The sequence below is a fragment of the Rattus norvegicus genome, chromosome 18 (genome assembly GCF_021556685.1).
Source record: "Rattus norvegicus strain SHRSP/BbbUtx chromosome 18, alternate assembly SHRSP_T2T, whole genome shotgun sequence".
NCBI lineage: Eukaryota > Metazoa > Chordata > Mammalia > Rodentia > Muridae > Rattus > Rattus norvegicus.
The window spans coordinates 23,377,162-23,404,519 of NC_141551.1; the positions used below are offsets into that span (position 1 = coordinate 23,377,162).

Consider the following 27,358-nt stretch of genomic DNA (forward strand, 5'->3'; position numbering starts at 1 on the left):
CTAAAGGTTGGTGTTCAGAGTGTTTAGCAACGTTTGTCCCATTTCCCCTGACTAGTGACAGTGATTTTGTTTTTGGAAAGACTTTAGATTACTGTTGAGTGTAAATTTCAGTTTACCAAGATCAGTATACTTTGGTTTTCTTTGTTTCTTTTCTTCCTTCCTTCCTTCCTCCCTCCCTTTCTTTCTTCCTCCCTTCCTCCCTTCCTTCCTTCCTTCCTTCCTTCCTTTCTTTCTTTCTTTCTTTCTTTCTTTCTTTCTTTCTTTCTTTCTTTCTTTCTTTCTTTCCAATCAAGACAAAATGCCTGAAAGTCCCAGGCAGTGTCTGAAGAGTGGTCTAATGAGTGCCCATTCTGTCTTCTGGTCTCTGAAGTCCGTAGTGGCAGATCCCCTCACTCACCTACTGATTCTCTCTGCCTGTGTAACAGTCTCCTCTCAAGATTCACTCCTAACCTGGGCATGATAACATAAGCTCGTGTCCCAAGCACTGGGAAGCTTAAGCAAAAACCACTGTAAGATTTTGTCTAGCCTGAGCCAAACAGCAAGTCCCAATTCAAGCTTTGATTTAAAGGATATCAGAGTAGGTCTAAGTTTTATGTTGGAATTCTTTGAGGTTCTTGCTTACCTATATTAATAATAAAAGATATTATTGAAAATTGAAAGTTTTCAGATATAATTTCCTCACATATCCTCTCAGTCCCTTTCTCTCCTCCTCACCTAATTTCTGCTGTACATATTATTTATTATTATTAATTGTTATTTTGTAATAAATATTTTGTAAAAATTTTTGTAAGACAATATTTTATAAAAATACTTTAATTGTGTGTCTGTGTGTAGATACATTCATGTGAGCGCAGGTGACTGCAAAGGGCAGAGCTGGAGTTGGATCCCCTGGAATTGGAGTTACAGGGTTATGGTCTGCCTAATGTAGGTGCTGGGAGTCAAACTCAGTTTCTCTGGAAGAACAGTGTTTGATCTTAAATGCTGAGCCATCTCTCTAGAACTGCCAGCAGTAAAAGCAATTTAGGCTTTTCCCTGACTACCTTACAAATAAATGAAACTCAGACTATGGTTATTTCATTTGGCTTTGATAATTACTGGGGAGGAACCCCTAATCTACTCTTCTAACTGCAGATCTGGCTGCCTCCCCAGCTGTGTACCCCAGATACTTGCTGTTTCTACTGGCCATGCACTCTTTATCCATCTCCCCTCATGGCGGCTTCCTCTCCTTTTTTTCTCCTTCCAGGGGTCTCTCCTCCAACCAGGTCACTCCAAACTCACCTACCTCTAATCCCTCCAGTAATTGGCTGTAGCCAATTTTATTTAATCGATAGTTTTATATCAAGGAATAAGGTTTGCAAAACAAGAGCTTGTGAACGTGAGAAGTCACTTATAGACCTAGACCTTTGGGTGTAGAATTTAGCATTAACATACACAGCATAAACCAAACCTCAACAGCTGCTCACTAATCATAGAGAGTCCGGAGGGACACAAGGCAGCAGTAAAAATCAAACAGGATCTGGATATGTCTCTAGAGGACATGTTCTTTCTTGAGGTCACTGAGAGACAAGACACTTTTTTAGAGGTGGGAGAGATTAGTTCATGTTAGAACCACGTGTTGCTTTTGTAGAAGACCCAGGTTTGATTCTGAGCACTCACACCTGCTTGCTCACAACTAACACCTCTAACTAAGAGGCCGTGAGTCCCCTGGCCTCTGAGGGCACCGCTATCCATGTGGTACATGACATACACTGAGCCATGGACACGTAGACAAAAATAAAATAAGGAAATCTTCAGGTAACCAGAATGTGATAGAAGAGAAAAGTTATAGATAAAAAATGGTGTTGTTGGAGCGTCCTACTCAGCAGGTATATCGGAGTGGTGGCTCAGTGAAGTGTCAGAATCTCATTCTTTGGCTCCCACGCTAGCAGAGGTGGTGTTTGCCGTGGACTTTGATGTTTGACTTGGTGATCCTGTGTGTGGAGAATGGGAGAAGCTTTCTGCCTTACAGTCAACCAGAGGGTGATCCCACCGAGAAAAGGCAGGAACCTTGCCCATCTGAGCTTCTAGGTCAGGCAGAGAAAGCATTTGAAGTTTGGTGAGGCTGCCCCTCTGCTATACACACAGAAGAGAGCTAAACTCCTTTGGGTAGGAACAGGGCAACTGCACAAGCCAAAATCTGTGCCCTGCTTTAGTGAGAAGCTAGTGACCATTTGATGCTGTCCCTGCTTGTTCTGGTGTGGAGAGAGCAGGCTGCCTGCCATATGTGTGTACTGCTACTGTTTGTAGAGAATCACATCCTGTAAGCAAAGCTCAGGACCATAATTGAGTAACACATACGCTGGAGGCATGTGGCCATCTTGACGCAATGCCATCTCAAACATTTATTGTCTGACTGGCAAATTATTTAATTTCTTTGCATCTGCTTTTTGTCATCTATAAAAATGGGGATAATGGCTAATGTCCCAGCCTCACTGAGGCTGCACCAGGCTTGGCTTTGCTGCAGCGGCTGCAGCTGCTGCTGTTGCTGCTGACGTGGGATAGCTTTTGGCTGAGTTACGCTCAGGTTAGTACTTGGGAGAGTTTTCAGGTACCCGGTGACTATGTAGTCTGTGTTTATCATGTTTCTATTGTGTGCACAGAGACAACATGTTATAAATGTTTGTAACAGGTGCATGTGATTTGTGTGTACACGCTTATAACCATGTCAGGTGAGTGAATACCCAGGCTAAGTAGGGTTTGTCTGTAGCTAGTAGCAGGTGTTATAAATGTGTTTCAGGAACATGTAGCACTCACATACATGTGTATGTTCACAAACATGTTCATATACATGTGTATATGTTGAAGATAGGTGCTACACTTTGGAGTTTGGAGTGGAGTCTGGACTTTTACAGGGGGGAGCAGGTAGAGTGTGTCCCACAGTCACGTGGCAGGATGTGGGTGTGCAGGGGCTGTTTTGGTAGCAGATGATGCTCATCTCTCTCCCCAGTTCTGTGTTCAGCAGCGTCTGGTTGGTAGGTTGGCATTGGTCCTGATGGCATTATATGATGTAAAAGTCGAGGCTCACCTCTCTTCCCTGGGGATATCTTAATATTTACTGGCATGTGTGTGTGCATCTTTTGTGAAGAACATTCAGGCAGTAATGACTTGAAATGTATTGGAGGTCTCTGTGAATTGTTATTGGAATATTGTTATTAGGATATTGATCCTGGTCATTCAGTGCTCTTTAAGGTCAAAGAGTTCTCTTCAGTGTTGACTTGGGGCTCTTCTTAATGGTGATAGATTGAGAGATGTCTATATCTTAAGTACTATCTGAGGTGCTCCTTCAATCTCTGTGTGCTTGTGGGATATGAGTGTCAAATGGCTCATGTGGTAGGCAGATGGCTGTGAAATTTATAGCTTTCATGATACATTGTCTGTTTGATGGGAAACAGTCACAAAACGGGGTCCTTTAACAGGGATTTGAATGAACTAAGTCCTCCTCTATGTCAGTCCTCTTTGAAAATCATCTGAGTAGCCAGAGTCCTCCTCACTCCTCTGTAGCAGACCTGTTTCCTAGAGTGTAACCTTTAGACCTGTATTCCCAGTGATATCTGCCTCCTTCTTGTTGGGTGACTATCGCAGATTATCTGAAAGCCATCTGAGCCTTTTATTTTTGAACCAGCATGTCTCCAAGGAACCTGAAATTTCAAAAGCTAGATACAACCTCTGAGAGCCCCTTATCCTGAGATAAGGACTGGCTTTGTGTTGGGGAAGTCATATTTTCACTGGTCGTGCTTAAAAGAAATGTTCTCATCTCTGCTGTCTCAGAGCACCTTTATTTCTGGGTAGATCCACTCGTCTTGTGGTTCCCTGATCTGTATTCCAAGTTTCTTTATTTTCTCTATTTTAGAGAATCATTGACCCTAGAAGGGTGTCGTATCTCAGAGTTACCCTCAGCTTACCTTGTAATGCTTCCCTCACATATTTTGTCTAGTACTGTGATGCTATATGTCTCTTTATGTTGAGTGCCCTTCTGAAGCATAACTAGTCCTAGCAGGAGGACATACAGAGGTCACTTGGTGGGCTATGACTCCCATATCTCCTAAAGAGTCACGTGAAGACATAATTTTTTAAATTCCTCTTTGTATTATGTGTGTATGTGCATCTTCTTTGTGTGATTACAGTTGCATGCTAGACATCTGCAGATATCAGTCTTCAATCCGACATTATTTGAGGCTGGATCCTGGTGATTTTCCACTATCTGTCTCAGAAAGGGATTCATCTATCTTCACCTCTGTGGGTCCATGGAGATGCTGGGATTACAAATATGTCTGTTCCTGTCTTTGCTGTTGGCTCTGTGTCCCAATTTTCTTCACTTTTCTCTATTCCAGAGACTTGTTGATCCTGGAAGGGTGCTGTATCTTGGGTGGCTTCGTACTGCCTCCTGCCTCTCTGCCCCCTGACTCATATTTTCTAAGTCTAGCACTTTGGTGATAGGGTTTTCTGTTGGTCTGAACTCAGTCCATCTTGTTTCTGAGGCGAGTGCTTTCCTCCCAGTGCCAGCCCCTAGCCTGTGTGTAGGGCTATGTCCCCATCTAGTGGCCCTGTTAGAAGAGTTAATACTGGGCTTATATTGGGGTTAAGAGTCACATTAGGGCTTGGGGTTACAGGGTCAGAGTTAGGTGGTTAGGGTTAGAGGTTAGGGTTAGAAGGTTAGTGTTAGAGGGCTACTGTTCTAGGGTTAGGGTTAGACCTGGAGGGTCAGGGTTAGAAGTTAGACTGAGTTAGACTTAGGGTTAGTGTTAGAGGTTTGTGGTAGGGTTAGCGCAAGGGTTAGGTTTAGTACTGGAGGTAGAATGTTAGGGTTAGACTTTGAGAGGTAGTAGTGTTAGATATGGCATTAGGGATTGATTAGAAGTTTAGAGATGGGGTTAGAATTAGACAGATTAGGGTTTGACTAAGCATTAAAGTTTGGGTTAAATGGTTAGTTGCTGAGATTAGAGTTATAGTGTTAGGGTTAAGGTTAGATGGTTAGAGTTTGGGTTAGATGGCTGGAGTGTTGAGGTTAGAGTTATAAGGTTAAAGTTAAAGTTAGAGGATTAGTTTTAGTAGGTTAGGGTTGGGAATAGGGGTTAGGGGCTAGGGTCTTGGTTAGGGGACTAAGGTTAGGGTTAGAGGTAAAAGGTTAGGGGATTAAGGTTAGGGTGAGGTTTAGCAATAAATTGAGTTAGAATTAGGGGATTAGCCTTAGATGGAGTGTTAGGTCTAAGAAAGAAGAAAGCAAGTTGGGGTAAAGAAGGAGAGAGAGGGAATGCAAAGTTGTACAACCACTTTAGAAATCATTTTGGCAGTTTCTCAGAAAACTGGGAATAGTTCTACCTCAAGACCCAGCTATACCATCCCTGGGCATATATCCAACAGATGCTCCAACATCTCACAAAGACTATGTTCATAGCAGCTTTATTCATAATACCCAGAAACCGGAAACAACCTAGATGTCCCTCAACTGAAAAATGGATAAAGAAAATGTGTTACATCTATACAATGGAATACTACTCAGCTATTAAAAGCCAAGACATCTCCGGTTTGCTGCTGCATCTGCAGCCTTGAGTATGCTCAGGCTACAGAAGAGGTTTGCCTCTAGTGTCCTCTGCTGTGGTAAAAAGAAGATCTGGTTGGACTCCAATAAGACCAACAAAATCGCCAATGCCAACTCCCGTCAGCAGATCAGGAACTTGATCAAAGATGGGCTGATCATCCGTAAGCCTGTGATGGTCATTCCCAGGCTCACTGCCAGAAAAACACCTTGGTTCGACGGGAGGGCAGGCATATGGGCATAGAGAAGAGAAAGGGCGGGTTGGGGATTTAGCTCAGTGGTAGAGCGCTTGCCTAACAAGCACAAGGCCCTGGGTTCGGTCCCCAGCTCCGGAAAAAAAAAAAAGAAGAAGAAGAAGAAGAGGAAGGGCACTGCCAACGCTCGGATGCCCGAGAAGGTGACCTGGATGAGAAGATGAGAATCCTGCACCAGCTTCTCAGGAGATACCGGGAATCGAAGAAGATTGATTGCCATATGTATCACAGCCTGTCCCTGAAGGTCAAAGGGAATGTATTCAAATCAAGCGGATTCTCATGGAGCAGATCCACAAACTGAAGGCAGACAAGGTCCACAGAAGCTACTGGCTGACCAGGCTGAGGAGCGCCTCCAGGCCAAGAAGGAGGAGATCATCAAGACTCTGTCCAAGGAGGAAGAGACCAAGAAATAAAACTTCCCTCATGTCTGTGCATAGTGGCCTGGCTGTGGCCTCCCATGGATCAGGCATTAAAATAAAACAAGCCTTTGTCCACTGGGGGGAAAAAACGGCATCATGAAGTATGAAGGCAAATGGATGGAACTTGAGAATATCACCCTGAGTGAGGCAACCCAGTTTCAAAAGGACATGCCTGGTGTGCACTCACTTATAGGTGGATATTAGCCATAAAATACAGGCGCCATGTTACGCTCCACAGACCCAAAGAAACTAAACAAGAGGGAATGCCCAAATGAGGAAACTTGAATCTCACTTAGAAGGGGGAGTAAAATGACTATAAGAGACAGATGGGACTAGGAACTAGGAAATAGGAGAATGGGGAGGGGAATGGGGAGTGTTCAGGATCAGGTATGGGGAAGGACAAGAGAGATGGCTAGATGGCCATGAAAACGAATGGAAATCTGCAACTGACAGGGGTGAGGAGGTGGGGGGCATCTCCAGGATGAGACAGAGACCTGGGATTAGGCAGGTGCCCAAGAATCAATGGGGGTGACCTTAGCTGTGATGTACTACACTGGGGATGTGGAACCTGAAGAGGTCACCTACTGAAGCCAGGCAGGAGCCCCAGTGGAGCAATAAGAGACACCAAGGAATCCACAAAACCTTCAAACCAAAATGTAAACTCTCTACAAGAAATGGAGGCAGAGCAGAGACTGAGGGAATAGCCAACCAACAACTGGCCCAACCTGAGACTTAACACTATTAATGATCCTGCTATGCTGCAGACAGGAGCATGCTGTCCTCTGAGAGGCTCCAGCCGTCAGCTGGCTCAGACACATGCAGACACCCAAAGCCGAACAGTGGATGGAGCTCAAGGAAGAAGAGGCAGGATTACAGCCACTAAGGGACAGGAACTCCACAGGAAGACCTAACAATCAACTAGCCTGGACCCTTGGGGCTCTCAGAGTCTGAACCATCAACCTAAGAACATACAGGGGCTGGACATGTAGCAGATGTGCGGCTTGACCTTCATGTGGGTCCTGAACAACTGGAACAGAGTGGGGACTATCCCCAAAGCTGTTGCCCGTATATGGGATATGTTCTCCTAGCTGGGCTGCCTTGTCTGGCCTCAGTGGGAGAAGAAGTGCCTACCCTGGAAGAAACTTGAAGTGCCAGGATGAAGGGATACCAGGGGAGCCCCCACCCACTCAGAGGAGAAGAGAGAGGGGAGGGGAGTGAATTGTGGGAGGGGTGACAGGGGAGCAGTGAGTGCAATGTACAGGGAATAAGTAAAAAATACAATTAAAGGAGAGAAGATCTGAGAAAGTGATGCCAGGAGAAGACAGCAGAGAAAGGGAAAAGGAAGACAGAGGAGATAGACACAACAGAGAGTAGAGACAGTGGATTGGAGAGAATGACCATGGGAGGAAGGGAGGGAGGGAGGGAGGGAGGGAGGGAGGGAGGGAGGGAGGGAGGAGAGAGAGAGAGAGAGAGAGAGAGAGAGAGAGAGAGAATACAAGGGGAGAGAGAGGGAGGGAGATAGAGAGGGGAGAGCAATGGGAGGGAAAGGGAAAAGAGTGGAGAGTGGACAGGAGGAGAGGGGGCACAGATAGAAAAGTGTGAGGGGTTTGTGTGAGAAGAGAGAGGGCAGAGAGAAGGGAGCAGGACATGGGTGAAAGGGTGAAAGAGAATACGAACAGGAGGTAGAGAGAAGAGAGACAGAGGAGTGATGTGGGAGGAGAGAAAGAGGAGAGCAGGGAGAGGGAACACTTAGAGGAGAGCATGGAGAGAGGAGTGGTATGAGAGAAGAAAGAGGAGGTGCAATAAATGACAGGAGAGAGGGGTAGGAGACATGGGTGGATGGAGAGAGAGAGAGAGAGAGAGAGAGAGAGAGAGAGAGAGAGAGAGGGAGAACATAGAGAGGGGTGAGTCTGATGCCAAAGAGTCTGGAGAGAAGAGGGGAGAAAGCATAAGAAGAGAGAGAGGAGACATGAGGAAGAGAGGAGGGAGAGAGAGTTTGGGGAGAGACTGAGCAGTGAGAAAGGAAAGTGGAAAGAGGGAGAGAGGAAAAGATCACAGAGAGTGGGGGGAGAGAGGAGAGAAAGGAGAGCAGAGTAAGAGAACAGATAAGAGAGAGAGTGGAGAAACTGGGACAGATGAGAGGTTGGAGGAAGAGAGAGGTTGGGTAGAGTGAGGAGTAGGAGGGAGCGCTATAGGAATGAGAGGCAATAGAGAGCGGGAGAACGGGGAGAGTGTGGGAGAGAGGGGCCTGGGGAAGAGACAGGAGAGAAAGGTGAGAGGGGGAGCAGGAGAGGTAAGAAGACAGGGAGAATGCAGAAAGTGAAACGAGAGAGGAATAGGAAAAAGTGAGAGAGATGGGGAAGGAGAGAGGAGATGGTGAAAGAGAGGTGAGTAAGACAGAAGAGAGGAAGGTAAGGCAGAGGCAGGAGAGGAGTGTGCAGAGATAGAGTCCACAGAGAGGAAAGGGGAGGGGAAAGGGTGGAGATGGTGGGGAGAGCAGGGAGAAAGGAGATAGAGTGTGTGCGAGACAAGATAAAAGAGGAAAGAGAATTGGAACGAGCAGAGTGAGGGTTTGCACAGTGAGAGGGAGAGGAGAGAGGCATGCAAGAGTGAGAGAGGTAAAGGGGGCAGGGGAGGAAGAGTGTGAGAGAGAGCAGAGAGTTCTGGGTGGGAAGGAGAGCAGGGAGGGGAGAGAGTGAGGATAGAATGGTAGATAGGGAAAAGAGAGAGAGCCAAGAAGCAGATTGTAGAGAACAAGGTAGAAGTGAGTGAGGGAAGGGAAGGGATGATAGAGGGGTGAGAGTAAGAACAGAGAACAGAGAGAGAGAGAGAGAGAGAGAGAGAGAGAGAGAGAGAGGAGCTAGAACAGAGCAGGAGCAGAGAGCAAGAGCGGGAGAGGGAGAGAGAGAGTAGAAATAGGAGGGGAGAGGGAGAGGTGGAGAGAGGTAGATCAGAGAGTAGAAAAAGGAGAGGAATGAGAGGAGAGTGGGGGGAGAGATGTAAGGAGTCAGCAGAGGGGGGAGAGAGAATACAGAGAGAGGGAGGGAGATGGGAAAGAAAGAGGAGAAAGGAGAGGGGAGAGAATCAAGAGAGATGAGTAAGAGCTGAGAGAGAAGAGGAAAAATAGAGGAGAGAGAATAAAGAGAGAAGACAAATAGAAGAGAGAAAAAGAGAAAAGAAAGACTAGAGGGGAGTGAGAGGAGATAGCGGAAAAGAGATGGGAGAGCAGGTATAAGGAGCAGGGAGAGAGGAGAAAGAGGGGAGGTAATGGAGAGGGAGGAGAGAGAGGAGGTAAAATGGAGAGCATGTGCGAGAAAGAAGGAAAAGGGAGAGATTTGAGAGCAGAGAGAAAGAGAAGAGAGGGGGAGGAGACTAGAGTCTAGTGGGGACACATGAGAGAGGAGAATGAACAGAAGGACATTGTGGAAAGGGGAGAGAAAACAGAAAAGGGGGAGAAAACAAAGGAACAGGGAGAAAGAGGAGAGCGACTGACAGAGAAGAGGTAGCAAAGAAAGAGAGTTAAGAGAGAAACAGGACAGAGCAAAAAAGGAAAAGAGAAAACATGGGGCAAATGGGAAAAAGAAGAGAGGTTTGAAAGAGAGAAGAGAGATGTGTGGGAAAGGGGAGCGAAGGAACAAGATGAGAGAGGGGGGATGGAGGAAGTGGAGGACAGAAAGAGGGCAGGGGAATGTGGGAAAGAATGGGGAGCAGAGAGTGACAGGAGAGGAAGAAGGAAGAGGGGGACGAAGGGGAAATAAGAATGAAAAGGAGGAAGAAGAGAGGGGACAGACAAGAAAGATGAGGGAGACAGGAGAGAGCGAGGAGAGTGGGGAAAGGAGAGAGAGGGCAGAAAATGAGATTAAAGAAAGAGTAACTGAAGGGGTGGAGAGAGTGAGGGCTAAGGCAGAGAGTGAAGACAGAAGAGGGTATATATGGAGGAGGGGGAAGGGAGACAGGAGAGAGAACAGGGACATAGGAGAGGGTGGGGGGAGAGAGATGAGAGACATGGGACAAAAGGTCACACAGTGCAGCACAGTGAGAGAAAGCTGGCAAGGAGAGGAAAAAGGAAAATGGAGAGAGCGCAAGCTAGGAGAGAGGAGTGTAGGGAGAAGAGAGAGGAAAAGTGAGTGTGAGAAATGGAGGAGAGAATGGGGTGGAAGAGGAGAGAGATTAAAGGAGATTGAGGAAGGTGGGGAAGGAAAGGAAATGGGAGGAGGGGTAAGAGAGAAAAGAAAAAACAGGACAGAAGAGAGAAAACCAAGAGACCAGGGTGTGAGAAAGAGGCTTCCATTTGTCAAGTCATCACAGGGGCCCCATTGGATCCAGACCCCCGCAGCCCCAGTGCCTGCTGCCACAGTCCTATTGTGTGTCTAGGAAGCCTTGATTCCTTGGTGTCCTCCATCCCCTCTGACTCTTATACTCTTTCTTCTTCTTTTTCTTTTTCCTCCTCCTCCTCCTCTCCTCCTCCTCCTCTCCTCCTCCTCCTCTCCTACTCCTCCTCTCCTCCTCCTCCTCCTCCTCTCTTCCTCCTCCTCCTCTCTTCCTCCTCCCTCCTCCTCTCTTCCTCCTCCTCCTCTCTTCCTCCTCCTCCTCTCCTCCTCCTCCTCTTCTCCTCCTCCTCTCCTCCTCCTCCCTCCTCCTCTCTTCCTCCTCCTCTTCTCCTCCTCCTCTCCTCCTCCTCTCCTACTCCTCCCTGCTCCTCCTCTTCTCCTCCTCCTCCTCTCCTCCTCCTCTTTTCCTCCTCCTCTCCTCCTCCTCCCCTCCTCCTCCTCCCTCCTCCTACTCCTCCTCTCCTACTCCTCCCTCTTCCTCCCTCCTCCTCCTCTCCTACTCCTCCCTGCTCCTCCTCTTCTCCTCCTCCTCCTCTCCTCCTCCTCTTTTCCTCCTCCTCTCCTCCTCCTCCCTCCTCCTATTCCTCCTCTCCTCCTTCTCTCCTCCTCCTCTCCTCCTCCTCCTCTCCTCCTACTCCTCCTCTCCTACTCCTCCCTCTTCCTCCCTCCTCCTCCTCTCCTACTCCTCCTTCCTCCTCTTCTCCTCCTCCTCTCCTCCTCCTCTTTTCCTCCTCCTCCTCCTTTCCTCCTCCTCTTCTCTTCCTCCTCCTCTCCTCCTCCTCCTCCCTCCTCCTCCTCCTTCTGCAGACTCTCCTGCAGGAGGAGGGATCTGATGGAGATATCCTATTTGTATTCCAAAGGCTCTCACTCTCTGCACAGTGTCTGTGTGTGGTCTCTGTATTTGTTCCTAAACGCTGCAAGAAGAAACGTATTTATGATGTCTGAGCAAAGTACTGGTGAGTAAAACAGAATGTCATTAGCAGTCATTTCATTGCAAATTCCTTTAGCTGAGCGGTAATATTTGGGTTTCCCCAGTCCATGACCAAGCTGTGTCGGTTATGAGTTCTACCTCTTGGAATGGGCCTTAAGCCAAATCAATTCTTCATTGGTTACTTCCAAGTACTATTGCCCTACTGTATCTTGAAAACAAGTCACTATCACAGTGCAAAGGTTTTGTATACTGCTGTAAGAGTACAGGAACTAAATCTCATTGGAGGAACATTAAAGGCAATAGTGTCTTAGGTGATATGCATTATCAAATCTTAACTGAACAGAAGAGGGAGGAAGGGAGTGGGAAAGAGTGAGCAGAACTGAGAGGTGACACTGAGGAGGGAGAGAGGAGAGAGAGGAGAGCAAAAGAAAGGAGCAGACAATGGGAGCAAGGAGAGGGGAGAGTAAGAAGAGGTGAGAGAAAGAAGAGAAGGAGAGATCAGTGAAAGAGAGAAAAGAGAAGGCATCAGAGAGAAGAGAGAGAACAGAGGGAGAGAAGACAGAGGATAGAGGGTAGAGAGAGACAGAGAGGGGAGCAAGGGGTCAATTGGCACGAGTCTGCGGAAGCAGCAAGAAGCAGCCAGAACGCAAGTTCTTTAGTGTTTCTCTGTGAATTCACGACAAGCAAAGATGAGTGGAGGCCTGCAAAGTGACTCAAGGTGTACCAATGCAAGAACGTCTGCGGCGAAGACAGAAGTGTTGCTAGGCAAACCAATGCAAGCGTGTCACTCACCGTCTGTTAGGTTCTACTTAGACTTTCCACACACTATGCCTCCTCTCAAGCGTCTACTTCAGCAAAACATCCTCTCATAAGACAGCTTCCAGAAAAACAACACATGACACAGCTGAATCGCCAAAGAAACCAGAAATTTCTACTTCACTTCCCACTCTGATTTCTTTCTCCTGTCTCCTCTCCCTGCTCTCCTCTCCCTGCTCTGCCCTCCCTTTCCTTCTCCTTTTCTCTTGATTTTCATCCTTCTGCCCAGTTATCATTTGAAATGCATTTCACCTGAGAGTTTTCTGCCTTCCTTACTTCTCCTACTGGGACCTAGTTTGTGTTATTTATTTTTCAGTAGTGTTCAAAATGGCGGACATGCCTGACTCATAGTCTCTCCGGTGTCTCCCCACTGTCTCATTCTCTCCTTTCTCACTTCTCTGTGCCCTCTCTCCATTGTCTCTGCTCTTCTCTACTGTCTTCTATCTCTACTCTGTCTCCTCTCCCTTCCCCTCATCTTCCCTCTCTCCTCCCTCTCTCTCCTCTTTCCCACATTTCCTTTCTTCTCCCTCACCATTCTCTCTTCTCTCCTCTCTTTCATTTCCCACTTTCTCCTCCTCTCTCTATATTTTCTTTTCTCCCCACCTCTCTCTCTACTCACTGCCTCCCCACACTGTCCCCTCGTTCTCTCTCTTGCTCTTCTGTCTCTGGCTCTCTCGCCTCTCTCTCCACTCTATTTCCCCTCTCTCTCTTCCACCCTCTCTCTCTCTCTCTCTCTCTCTCTCTCTCTCTCTCTCTCTCTCCCACCTTGCTCTCTCTTTTCCCTTTCTTTTCTGTGTCTCCCTGTGTACTCTATGACTCGTCTCTCTTCTCTCACTCTTTTCTCTCTCTCGGCACTTTCTCCCCCCACCCCCGTATCTTCTCTCATCTTGCTTGCACCTCACTCATGTCTATCATCAATCTCTCTCATCGCTGTCTCTGTCTTCTCTCTCTATCCTGTTTGTCTCCTCTCTCTTCCTAGCTCTCTACCTTCTCTTCTCTCTCATTCTCTATTCTATCTCCCCTTTGTCTCTCCCCCCCAATCTTCCCCCCTCTCTCATCCCACTCTTTGTCCTGTCTCTTTCCTCTCTGTCTCTTTCTCTCCCCTCTAGCTTTCTTCTCTGTATCTTATACTCTATTCATCTCTGTTTACTTTCTCCTTTCCTTCTCTTCTCTCTCTTTTCTAATTAGTTGCCCACCCTCTTTGTCTCTCCTCTGTCACTTTCTCTCTTTGTCTTTTCTCTCTTTGCCCCCTCTCTCTTTTTCTCTCTCTCTCCCTCCTTCCCTCCCTCCGCCCCCCCATTCCTATAGTATTGAGTCCAGGTGTGCTCCAGCACTAGTACATACATGGATACTGCTGTTCACAGTCACCTGTGTGTCGTGACATACCAGTAAACACATGAACACACTAAGACATCAGCATACACTGCATTGCTTTTGCACTAGTACTTCACTATCTAGGTACGCTGCTAGAATATTGTAACATGTGCTGATTTCTAGTGATTTGAGATCACTGCTGTTCATCACATCTCTATGTGGTTTACTAGTAGTGCAAGCATTCTTTCTGCTGGACATGCGCTGTGTACTTGTCCACCTCAGTACACAACTTTATTCCTCAGAAGATATGCTTTGCTCTTCTGGTTCAGGCATGTGAAAAGCGGTACAGGTATATCCACATGCTTTGGTATCAGTGCACATCATTTTGTGCTACAGTAAAAGTACATCCAAATTTCCAAAGGCACTGCTGTGTAGTGCTTCGGTAATGGACGCCTGTACGCTGCCTAATAGTACATTCAAATGTGGTCACGGACTAGTATACTTTGTGTGCTTCTTTCTAATACTTTCAGGTGTGCTAATATCATATACCCATGGGTATGTAATGTAGTGTTACATTTCCGTACTAGTACATATGTGTAAAGCTGTACTTATACATGCATGTTCACTGCATTACCACAGCATGCATGATCACTCCTATAATACTGAATCTGGGTGTGCTCCTTCACTTGTATTTCCATGGAGCGTGCTTTACTAGTTAGCCTGTGCAGACTGCATGGACACAGCACACAGGACGTCAGCGTACTGCTCTGCTTCTGCACTGGTGCTCCCACACCCTGGCCCGCTGCTACTCTGTAATCTCATCTGTGCTTTTTCCCAGTAAACCTGTGGCCTCTTCCACTCCAGTACACCAGTACAACCACTGTTGCTTTGTATCATTCCTTCCAATTTCCCTGTTTATTTGTCTACCCCATGGCACTGCTCTATCCTAAAAGGTTGCACTGCTGCTGTTGGTCATGTGTCCATACCCATCCATCTGCTTTATGGTAAATGCCCCTCAGTTTATGCCGCAGTGGTAGTGTACCCATGTTTTCAAGGATGCCGTTGTGTAGTGCCTTAGTAGCAGTAGCATACATGCTTCTCTACTAGTGCAGCCGTGTGCCGTGATGTACTAATGTACCCGTGTGTGCTCCTGTCCAGTACATCCACGAGTACTGACTGTCATTAATCCATGAGTCCTGCCACTCCTGTGCCTTCCTGAAATAGCACATCTGTGTGTGGCTGTGCTCATGCATCCATACTCATGTGTGCTGCTGCATAAGAATATTAATGTTGGGATCTAAGGTGAATAAATTAATTAATTAATGGAAAATACTTTAAAAAATACACGTGATCACTTCTGAGTTATGAATCCATGTGCAATCTTTTACATGTATTTCCATGTATTCTACTGCACTAGTACAACCATGTGGGCTGCTGTTTGTGGACACTCGTGTTTTCTAACAAGTATCTGGACAATAAAACATCAGTGTGTGCTGCTCTGTTTCTGCATGAGTACATCTGTGACTGTGGTGGTCTGAATGTGCTTGGCCTAGGGACTGGCATTATTTGGACATGTGGCCTTGTGGAGGAAGTGTGTAACTGTAGGCATGGGGTTTAAGCCCCTCCTTCTAACCATGTGAGAGTCAGTCTTCTCCTAGCAGCCTTTGGATAAACTCTCATCCAAAGAACTCTCATCCTCCTGCACCATACCTGCCTGGATGCTGCCATGCTCTTGCCTTGATGATATTGGACTGAACCTCTGAACCTGTAAGCTAGCCCCATTAAATAATGTCCTTGTAAGAATTGCCTTGTTCATGGTGTGTGTTCACAGCAGTAAAACCCTAAGACATGCAGGGCAATGGTATCTCCTTTTAGTAGAGAATCTTTGTGCACTGCTACTCCAGTAGGTCCATGTGTGGTACAGTACCAGCACATCTGAGTTTCTGCTGTACTAGTAAGCACACTGTGGTGCACCGATCTACTCCACAGAGTGTGCACTGATGTTCTAGCACACACATGTGCATTGCTGTACAGGTACAGCTGTGTGCTCTGCTGTATCAGTACATGCATATCTGAGCATGCTGTAGTAGTAGTATATCAGTTTTTGCCAAGACAGATGTGTGCTGTTGTAGTAAGTAGTAAATGTGCACATACTATTGCATACAAGTATATTGGCATGGGCATGTGTGTTCTCATGTGTGCTTGTGTCCCAGCACCATGACGTGATGGCTTGATCGCGCATGCTCACATAGGAGCCATGTTCCAGTGTAGTCATATAGTGTCACAGGCACATATGCTCACACGCATACCATATCCCCAAACCATTGCATGGTGGCATGTACCATGTCCCTGCTCCGTTGTGCACTGGCATGGGCAAACCTGTCACAGGGCCATGACATAGTAATCTGAATATGCTGGTTCATGCATGTGCCAAGTCCCAGCACCATCATATTTCTCAAGAATGCTGTGTTCCGTTTCTGTCAAGTGGCAGTGATGGAATACCTACCTGCAGGCTTCATCCTAGCACTGTCCCGTGGTGATGTGGGCACACCTGTTAACACACAGCAGTGTACCAGCTCCAGGGACACATCTCACATGTATGGTGTGCCCCCATGTCCATCATGCTATGTCTCAGCCCTGTCATGTGGCAATGTAGGCACACTTTTCCACACCAGTGCTGCCACATGGTGATGTTCCCATACACCAATTTCATACACCACACCTTGACATGTAGGAACAACTGCTTACACAAATGCCATTTAGTCCTAGCACCATTCTGCGATGATGTGTGCATGCCTGTTCACATGCATGTGGTTTCCCAGTGCCATCCTGTGACAGCGGCATGGGCATGTGTGTTGACACACAAGCTGTGACCAGGCTGTGCCACGTCTCTGTCATACAAGTGCCATGTCCCTGTAACATCACAAAGCCACACAGACATGTCTGTTCACCCATGTTCTGTGCCCCGGCACCATCACATCACGGTGTTGGCATGCCTATTCACATACATGCTGTGTCCCAGTACCACTGCTGCAGAAGCAGAAGCATGCCTGTGCACACACATGCCGTATCCCGGCACCGTCCTGTATGTACATGGGCATTCCTGTTCACATGCATGTGCTCACTCAGCACCATTCTGTGTACACACAGAAGCCAAGTCCCAGTGCTGTCATGCAGGCATCCATGTTCACACATACTCTGTGTCCCACAGCATCACATCCTGGTGTGAACATGCCATTCATATGTGTGCCATGTTCCAGCATTCTCAAGTGGTGGCTCAGGAGTGCCTGTCTATACGCATGCTGTATCCAGCGCCATCCCTTGTGATGTGGGCACACCTATACAACCTGTGTGATTCTAACAGCCCAGTTTGGGTGCTAGGAACCGGCTTGGGTCCTCTGCAAGAGCAACACACCCCTAACTAAACACCTTCTCCAGCTTCTGATTTTTTTTTTAACGTTCATTACATATTTATTTTGTGTGCAAGCACCTTTACTTGCTGAAGTAGCTCATTCGCTCCTTGAGTAGGTATTAGTAACTTTAAGGAGCGGTTTGAGACAGTGGCAGACCTCAACAAGATGTAGACACTAGCCAGGGCCCATGGTACAAGCCTGCAACCCCAGTTATTCTGGAGACTGGGGCAGGAGGAATACAAATTCAAGGCCTGATAGGGCTACAGATTAAGTTCAAGGCAGACTGGCTAATTGAGTGAACAACAATTAAAAATTAACAAAAAGTATGAGGTCAGAGACCATCTAAATAGAGAGCAAGCTGAAGTATGTCAGTTATGAAAAAGGCATGAAAGAGGAGGGGCGCTTGAAACTGTGATAGCCAGGAGTTACTCTCTTCTTCTCAAGCAGTATGGCCTGTCACAAAGAATCGATTATGATCTCCATTTATTTTCTAACAAATCACAAAACTCTAGTTCTAAATGACCTTCTGGGAAGAGGGGTCCGTAATCTATTAGCAGACAAAAATTTTATAGCACCATCTCTGGCAAAGACATAAACTATATAAACTTCCACCACAAGCAAAACAACACCCCACCCCTCTCTTTGTAATCCGGAAGACTTGAGAGCGAGAGTAGAGCTGCCTTATCCAATTGTGTGCACTGAGCACGATCCAGGCGGGTGTTCGGCTCCAGCGGGGTCCAGCCACCCCAATGATCCAGGATGCTAAGACCCAATCCTACGTTCAGCAAAGGGAGACGGGATCAATGAGGATACGGCGGGCTCCCGGGGCAGCCACAATCATCCTCCTTTACTCTTTTCCCGTCCCACTGCCTCCACCACCGTGGTAAAATTCAACCGAGTGCTTTCCTGCTCAGGCGAAAGCGTGGAATCCTTTATCGGCTCAAACCCCAAAAGAAATGGCAGAACAGTCTTCAGACTTGACTGCTAAGGACAGTGAAGCCCGCGTCGAGCTGCCCAAGCCCCGCCTTCTTAGGGCTGGTGACTACATTTCCTAGAGGCCTCTGCGGCTCCAAGAGGCGGGACCAAGTGTCGTCCTGTTCTCTTCAGGCGAGGAGTGGCTGCCTGGGTGAGGGGCGGGGTTTGTTGCAGCCAGTAAGCGAAAGTCTCGTTACGGCGGCGGAAGCAGCCCCGCTGGAGTGAGGGGTGGGGGACAGAGTGCTATCGTCCCGGCTGCGGCTGCGGCTGCCGGTCCGGAGCCGGGGGACATTAGCCCCAAAGGCGGAGAGCACACAAGAGCAAGCTATAGACGGCGTGGCCGCGCCCAGGTAATGGCGGAACGAGAGCTGGGAGGGAGAGGGGGAGTCGAGGGGGCGGGACTGCATGGCCAGTCCCGGTGCTCGTCCCTGGAAAAGGACAGAACCGTCACAGCTCTTGCGGTCCTTATTCCAGCTCTTTAGCAAGCTAGGCAGAGCGGTTGAGTCTGCAGCAGGGTCCGGGTGATCGGTGCGAAGAAGGACGAGAAACACCGAGGGGTGGGCAGCTCCGGGCGTGGGGGCGTGGCGGACGCGGGCCTCCGCAGGGAAGTCAGCGGGAAGGAGGACGGCCTAGGGAGTTTGGCTTCTGGAGCAGTTTAAAGTGACTCTCCACATCCGGGCCCTGCGCCCGCCGCTTTCAGACCCTTGCCGAGGCGGGGCCTCCCGGATCCCCGCCCTTCTTGCCAGAGATCGCCTATCTCTCCCTTCTATTGGCCCAGCCAAGAAGTTTAGGCTGCTCCCCGCCCCCAGCGAGACTGGCGTCTTATTGGCTGACAGCCGGTGAGAGGGCGGGGCGGGCCCAGAACGCGCAGGCAGCTGCGGATTGGTGCTGTATACAGTGATGCACCCAGCGTCTGGCCAATAAGCGGGCGGAGGAGGCAGGGGTAGGTTGGGTGGTAAGAGGACTAGGAGCAGAGAGGCGGCTGGCCGTAGGGTGAGTGTGGCTGGCGGGCTGGCTGAGCTGAGGCGGCCCGGGAACGCGTTCCGAATTGCGTTCCCTCTGTGCCTGCAGAGCCCCTCGAGCCCTTCGTGGCGGCCACATATAAAAAGGGCACACTGCTTATCTAGCCGAGAGAGCTCCGTAGGACGTTTTCCCCGGGAGACAGAACCTCGACACCCGGAGTGTCTGGAAACGTGTGTGTCCTGGGATCTCGGAGGGGAAATGGGGATAACTGGGGTAGAGAGGAGATCGGCGAAGCCTGACTCCGAAGGAAAAAGTGGAAGACAATTTTAGAGACCGTGGTTCTCGAATCCTACCAGTGTCTCGGGTGGGGGTGGGGGGGTTGGTTATCCGTGATGAGGAAGAAAGGAAATCCTTAAATGGTGGAGGCCTTTACGGAAAAGCGTTTGAGGATTCTGCAAGCATCTTAATGTAAGATTTCCAATCCTTTCTTGGGGCTGAGCATTATGACATACTAATTATGGTTCTATTTACCTTGGTGTGAGGCTTTAGTATTTAAAGGAGCCATACTATTTTCCACAAAAATTGTACATAGATAGTCTGTGGTTATGGTTAAACTACCATTTGGCGGCTATGTAACATTCAGTGTTTTTTGTTTTTAAATGTAGCGATCTAAAAGTATTTTGGAAGGTTATAGTAGCCTCCAACATTTGTATATAGTCTGTCATTCTTAATTTAGCCTTAGAACATAAAGTCCATTGATCATAACTAACATTTTAGATAAATGAAGCTATATTTATTTTTCTGAGAGATGTCATGGGTACTAAAGATGCTTTGATCTCTCCATGTTGGTCCTAATTTCAGAATCTGGTTATCATAGTCTGGCTTGTTTTGCAGGCGGAAATGAGTTCTCAGCAGTTTCCTCGATTAGGAACCCCTTCTCCTGGGCTTAGCCAGGCACCCTCACAGATTGCAAGCAGTGGTTCCACAGGATTGATAAACCAAGTCGCCACCGGTGAGACCTGTTCTAGTTCTTCTGCATTACTGCCTGTTTGAAGAATGTCACTATTTTCAAATTAGCAAATTTCTTCTCATATTACTATTTCATTGACTTTGAGGAAAGGATTGTGAATACACTTTTAAAATAAGGTATTTTCCCTCTTTTTTTAATCATTTATATATGCTAGGATAAGTGTGCAACTTTAGTAAACCATGCTTATAGGAACCATTTGTAAATGTATTTGTATGTTACATTTAATTCTCTCTTGGGGTATAGGTGTGGTGATGGTGCCTGAGAGAACCCAGCAGTGAGTGTGAAGTTCTGCTTAGGACCTTAAGATTAGGAGAGGCAAAGAGTGTGTTTGTGTGTGTGTGTGTGTGTGTGTGTGTGTGTGTGTGTGTGTGTGTGTTCGTGTTCGTGTTCATGTGTTCATGCATGTGTGGTGAGAGGTCAACCTCAGATGTGCTTCCCCAGGAACTGTCTTCCTTGCTTTTTGATACAGGGTGGCTCACTGGGACTGGAACTCTGAGGAAGTTAGACTAATGGGCACATTATTGAATGAGCTACTGCCCCAGCCCTGGAAAGAGGGTTGAAAAGTATACATACACTTGGTTTTTATTTGTAACATATCCTTTGAGTGCTGTGGATCGTGATTCCCAGTGGTGGGTGATATTCTATAAGAATTGACAATGTCTAGAGACATTTGTGATCGTCACAACTGAAGTACTAGACATCCTAAAATGCACCAGATAAACCCCTTGCACTCTCAAAGAATTATCAAAGCCAGTGAGCAATCTTCAGGTCTTGTTTTCTAAGTGTATATTGCAAGCTGAAGTGAAGTCCTTTTCTGGGCTGTATCTTCTTTCCCAGTGGCAAGTGCTACTGTTCACTCATCCCTCCAGCCAAAGGCTGAGGTGTCTCTGTCTCTCACCTCAGGCTAGCCTCAAGATACTCCTACCTCAAGGCAGTTCTGGGATCGCCTTTGTCCCACCATGCCTGGCTGGTTTTATCCACCAGTGAGCTGTGGCCCTTAGATGCCATTTGGGCTCATTCCTCCTGCTTTGACTACTTCGTGCTTAGTTTTTAATTACAGATTTGTTTGTTACTTTAAGCTACAGTGTGCACTGGTTTTCCTGCGTATAATGTTTCTGGTGCCCATGGTCTTGAGTTTCTCCCACTTTACCTATAGCACAGCCTTTCTTCCTGTCCAGATTTTTGAGGATTCATCCTGTCATTTTCTGGTGTCTTTGCTGCCTTTATTTTCTACAGCATTACAGATCTAGTGTCTCATGAACTTCATCAGCATGCACTGCTGTCAGGGATAGCACACGGTGTATCAACTTCTTGTACAGCCACCTAGAGTTCTTTATTTCTTGTTACACATAGCGAACCCCACCTGTAATCCTAGCACTCGTGTAGTTGAAGAAAGCTAACCAGTTTAAAGAAGTGTAGCCACCAAGCAAGTTCAAGGCCATGGGCTATGTGAGTGAGACACTCCTTCCCCCAAAAAACTTGTGACAATATTTTGCCTTTGGCAAATGTTCACAATGGTAATTTAAAAAGATGGAGCTAAGAATATTGTTTTTTGAAGAGAAAAAAAATGAGAGTTTCTCATGGAAAAAAGAAAAGAAGATCATCTTTGCAGTGTCAGTCTTGATGCTAGTCAAGCCTAATCCTTCTCTCCTAGACAGTTTTCCTAGTTTACTCCATGCTCCTACTCTGTACAGAGTTCAAGACCCAGCTCAGATCTTACAGCTTTTTGAAATTTTTCATGAGCAGTCTACCTCTTCATTTCTCACATCAGTACTTGTCTTATTGTTCTTTTTATTTTCTTAAGTAAATTAAATTTATTCTCCAAAGTGTGAAATCTAAGACTAACCAGTCCAACAGTGAAGTCTAGGACTAACTAGTCCAACATGACGTGAGAGCTGCGTGATCATCAGAGATGCAGCTCCTTTCCACAGAAGCTGTCAGTGCAACTCACTTCTCAGTCTCGCTCTGAGTTCCGTCCCTACACCACAAAAATGGGATATGGTGGTACATGCTATAACCACAACTCTTAGAAAGCAGGGGCAAGAGGATCTGGAATCCAAGGTCATCCCTGGGTACCCAGCATCTTCCGCTGTCCTGGAATATATAAGACCCTCAGCACAGTGAAAGAGGAGGCTGGAGGAAGAGAGGAGATTTTCACCTAAGTAGTCACATATGTTTTTGTTTCACAAGAGGTAATTTGGGGGTCCTAAGCATGCCAGGAATTAAAGTATATGTTCAAAGTTAGGAAGTAGAAATAGCCAATGCTTTGAGTTTCTGTTTGTTGAAGATGAATGGAAGCATGTTCAGGATGTAGCTCGGGCTGTGGTAGCACACGCCTTTAATCCCAGCACTTGGGAGGCACAGACAGGTGGATCTCTGAGTTCCTGTTTAGTTTAGTTTACATAGTAAATTCCAGGATAACCAAGGTTACACAGAGAAGCCCTGTCTTGAAAAAACAAAATAAATAACAGTTGATATAAATTAAAAATAATCTTATTTCAAAAGACATCATTACCAATATCAAAGGGGTTGCCCCAAACAAAGGATATAAGGGTATTTTTTAATAACTGTATCTGTAGCAACTCATATCCCAGATAGAAAGAACTCCTTTATCTAAATCAAAAAAAGATAAACAATAATAAACAGCCTATTTTTTAATTGTTAGAAAAAACATGTCTACTCAATAGATATCCAACTAAGAAAAACTGTTAGAAGAAGTACATGAAAGGTGCTTAACAGTTTTCATCCTCAGGACAATAAAAATTGAAGCCACGTCTATCCCCAGGGTAACTAGAATTAGAATGGTGAGGACCACACCTTGGTGTGACTAGGAGACAGTAGAGCTCTTAGCAGTCTGTCAGTTTGGAAAACAGTTTGGCAGAATCTTAAAAAATTAAACACAACTCAAAACTGACAAGTCTTGTTCCTTCAGTATTTAAAGTGAAATGAAAGTATATGCTTATGTAAAGATTTGTGCTCAGATGTTTATAAAATGTTTGTTCCTGATAGCCAGGGCCTGGGGACATGCAGACGTTCATCAGATGGTGACTAGATAAGTGAACACACACGGTCTGTTTGGTGGACTGCTCTTGTGTACAGCAGAGCTCTAGTGGGACAGTATACTAAGGGAAAGAGCAAGGCTCACAGAACCACACATGGTGCTTCTCTGTGTAGAATCCTGGATGTGACAGCTCTAATGGCAGAGCAAGTTCTTAATGTCTAGGGAGTAGGGAACAGGAGAGAGAGAATTGGTACCAGAGGAACATGAATGAACTAGTTAACAGTTGTCTTAGTGAGGATTTTCATGCTGTGAACAGACACCATAACCAAGGCAACTCTCATAAGGACAACATTTAATTGGGGCTGGCTTACAGGGTCAGAGGTTCAATCCATTATCATCACGGCGGGAGCATGACAGCATCCAGGCAGGCATGGTGCAGGAGGAGCTGAGAGTTCTACATCTTCATCTAAAGGCTGCTAGCAGAATACTGGCTTCCAGGCAGCTAGGACTAGAGTATTATAGCCCACACCCACAGTGACACAAACCTCTAAAACGCCACACCTCCTCCAACAGGGCCACATCTTCTAATAATGCCACTCCTCAGTCAAGTGACTATACAAATCCTAATTGCAGGATTTCTGAGTGCTCCAGGAGAATCAAGTTACTTATGTAAAATAGAAAATAGACTTGTGGCTGGAGAGAAGAGTCAGCTGTTAAGAGTTGCTACTTCTGTAGAGGACCTGAGCTAAGTTCACAGCACCCATACCAGGTGACTCACAATTGCCTGTAATTAATTCCAGCTCCTGGGAATCCAATACCCTCTTCAGAACTCCAAAGGATCCTGTGCACATTGTGCACAGACACTCATATATACATAATTTTAAAATAATGCTTTTTTAAAAAGCTTCAAAAAATAAGAATTATTAAATCTAGTTCTTGTACTTTGAGAAGCATTTTCCTGAAAAATTTATTAGCCAAGACTTTGGGAATAATGAAAAATCGTCGTCAGGAATGCAGTGGTTTTAAAGACTACAGTAAAGTTACATAGCATTTTACAAATGATGTAGTCCATTGGAGCTAAGGAGATGACTTCGTGTGTAAAGTGTTTGGTGCATAAGCATGGTCTGAGTTTAGATTCACCATACCCATGTTAAAAGCTGGGCCTGTGGCCACATGCCTATAACTCCGGTTTTGGGGGACAGAGACAAGCAGATCCCAGGGTCTCTAGCCAAAGTGGTGAGCTGTGAACTCTACTTGTCTCAGAACTAAGATGGAGGGAAATGGAGAAAGGCCACTCATTGTCAACCTCCAGACAGACAACACACGTGATAGCACCTGCACACATGTGCATATACTATACACCCCCCAAAGATGCCATAGACGTTATAGTGACATCTGTTACTTAACAGTGTATCCAGTGGACTGTTTATAGCACCACCATTACCATAGCAAAGCTTGAAAACGATCCTAAATGTCCTTTAGCATTAGATAACATGTAACTTCATTAAGGATGAACATTTCCTGTCAGTAGTGGACATCAGTCTTGTCTGTAAGTAAAGGAAGTAAGATACATTTCTTATAAATTTGGTTACGTAAAGCTCCAAGTAGCAGCCAGTGCTGTGTTGGTTTTTAACTGGGTGTTAGCACATTGAGTGATTTCGCTTTGTGAAAGTCCATTGAACCATATTCACTTCCCTTCATGTAGGCTACACTTAATTGAAAATTAGTTAAATAAAAATCCACACCAAATTAAAAAGAGGTGACAAGTGTCCAAAGATGGTATTGAAACATTAATTTATAGCATGTTTGATGTATAGATTTTCATGGAAGGATCTTTTTCTATACAGTTTTCCAAATAACTTAAATTTTCTGCTTAAGTAAATGTTTTATGTTATGAAAATTAAGCCTGGTGGTACTTTGTGAAGTTGGGTACGGGAGTGTACACCTCTGATGTTGACACTTAGGAAACAATAAGCAAGTTCAAGCAAGACATTGCAAGTTCAAGGTCAGCCTAAGCTATACAATAAGTTCCAGGCCAGACTGCTGCTGAGACCCTGTCTCAAAAAACCTAAACACAGAAAAACAGCCAAATGTGAATTAGTATTTTCACAAGCCATCATCCTTCACTGCGCTGTGTTTGACCCTCGTTTTTTATGTACTGAGAGACAAGGTATTGCCATACAGCTCTCGCCTAGAGACCTATGTGGGCTAGGCTGGCCTCAAACTTCTGGAGCTCTGCCTTCAGAGTACAGTGCTTAAAGCAGTGTTTTGCAAGGCTAGCCTCAAACTGGCAGCAATCCTCCTGTCTCAAGCCTCCGGGTTATAGGCTTGTATTATTGTGCTTAGCTGTTTTTGCGTTGTCTTAACTTTTTAATAGCTTGTGTGTCCTGGTAGTCCAAAACGCAAAAGAGAGAGAGTATCTACACAGTGAGAGGAGAGAGAGTATCTACACAGTGAGAAGCACATTTCATCTTTGTATGTATGTTCTCCAAGTCAGGGCGTAGATGGAATGCCTCCTTTCCCTCTTTACTTTGTCTCTTTCTTCCTTTTCCTCCCACCCCTGTGTTTTTGGGTCTAGGGACTGAACCAAGGACCCCAGGCATACCAGGCAAGTACCTACCTGCCATTGAGCCAGGCCCCCAACATTCTGTAACTTTTTACATTTGAGTCCAAGTTTCACTAAGTTGCCCAGGCTGCCCTTGATTCACCCAAGTGTTGTGTGACACTGTTCCTGTAAAGGCATGAAACACACAGAGGAAATCCATGGAAAGCTAAAGTAAGAATACCACTAAAGTCCACATTGAACCCATGACTTTATTGGGATGATTTATATGGGGAAGAGTTCCTTACGGGAGCAGAAATGACTCAGACAGCTACATCACCAAAGCCCACCCCAGCATGTGTGACAGACAGCTTACAAAAGCTGGAAACTAGAGCACACTGCACATCCTACCAGCAGTTCAGCAGGTTGGCCTGTGTCCTTTGCAGGCAGCCTGGCTGCTCGCCTGTTTGTGGTGATGTCGCTCCTGAGAATGCCTCAGCAGGCCTTAGAGCTCCTTTGTACTTAAGGAGGGACCTGTGAGTCTGCTCAATTTCAGGGAATTCCTGAAACCTTTGAATTGTTTACTTCCTGAGCTTAATGAGATGCAGGATGTAATGTTTCATCTCCCCATAGAACATCTGGTGTCTTAAGAGCATCTCTTAAAGATGAAAAGGTTTGTCTAGAGGAAATTACTACACAACAGTGACTTAAACATTTTTGACTAAATGAAGTTCATCTTTAATGTATAATATTGAATTTATCAATCTTGTCAGCAGAATAAATTCACATTTAATGGAGTATCAACAATGTTCCATTGAAAATAACAGATGTAGGGGCTGGAGAGATGGCTCTGAATTCAATTCCCAGCAACCACATAGCAGCTCACAGCCATCTATAATGTGATCTGATGGCCTCTTCCAGCCTGCAGGTAGAGCCCTTAGATACATTCCTAAACAAAGCAGTCTTTTGTAGGATATCTTCCAAAAAACAGTGTTCTTCAGCGTTCACAGGGTTGCTTTTTCCTTTATTGAAAATCATTTTTTCTTCGTTAACGGATTCTTTTTTTTTTTTTTTGGTTTATTCATTTATTATATATAAGTACACTGTAGCTATCTTCAGACACACCAGAAGAGGGGATCAGATCTCTTTACAGATGGTTGTGAGCCACCATGTGGTTGCTGGGAATTGAACTCAGGACCTCTGGAAGAGCAGTCAGTGCTCTTAACCACTGAGCCATCTCTCCAGCCCTCATTAACGGATTCTGATTACAGTCCTACCATTCCTCCCAGTTTCTCCCCACCTGCCCTCCCCTCCCTTCCAGATGACCCTCTCTGTCACTTCTTAGAAAACAGAATTCTGAGGAATAATAATAATAAAATAAATATAAAACAACCAAACAGGAAACAGCCAAAGAAAAGTACAAAAACTGCATATAGATGCAGAGAAACCAATTCACATATAAATGAATCATAAAAATATAAAGCCTGCATAATACATATCCACAAAGGACCTATAAGGTGTCAGGAGCGAGGCGGGTGGGGGTGAGGTGGTGAGCCTTGACTTACTATTATGAGACAACCTCTGAATAGGCCATTGAGTCTGTGTTGGCCATCTACTGTTGGGCATAGAACCTACACTTAGGAGTGTTTGGTTTGCCCAGTAAGACTATCTTGAAGAAGATTTGCAAGTATCTTTCAACACTCAGAAGGCTGAGAGACAGGAGGATCACAAATTAGAGACCAGCCTGGCTACAGAGTTAAACATTCTCTCAAAAAACAAGCAACTGATTTTAAA

At 46.0% G+C, this 27,358-nt stretch overlaps 1 protein-coding gene and 1 long non-coding RNA gene across 20 annotated transcripts in view; both read left to right on the forward strand.

The window, feature by feature from the left end:
- The window catches only part of Sap130 (Sin3A associated protein 130), a 101,434-nt gene that overhangs the window by 5,022 nt on the left and 69,054 nt on the right, over positions 1–27,358 (forward strand). For 4 of the 19 annotated variants that reach the window (XM_087592914.1, XM_087592919.1, XM_087592924.1 and 1 more), the window contains exons 1-2: positions 18,979–19,021; positions 19,886–20,003. In XM_087592914.1, coding sequence (XP_087449040.1) covers positions 19,892–20,003 — 112 coding nt within the window. In that variant the 5' untranslated portion in view covers positions 18,979–19,021; positions 19,886–19,891. 19 annotated transcript variants of the gene reach the window in all.
- Positions 22,496–27,325, forward strand: LOC147999707 (uncharacterized). The gene is made up of 2 exons (XR_015642835.1): positions 22,496–26,393; positions 26,810–27,325. It is a non-coding gene; the product is annotated as an uncharacterized LOC147999707 (long non-coding RNA).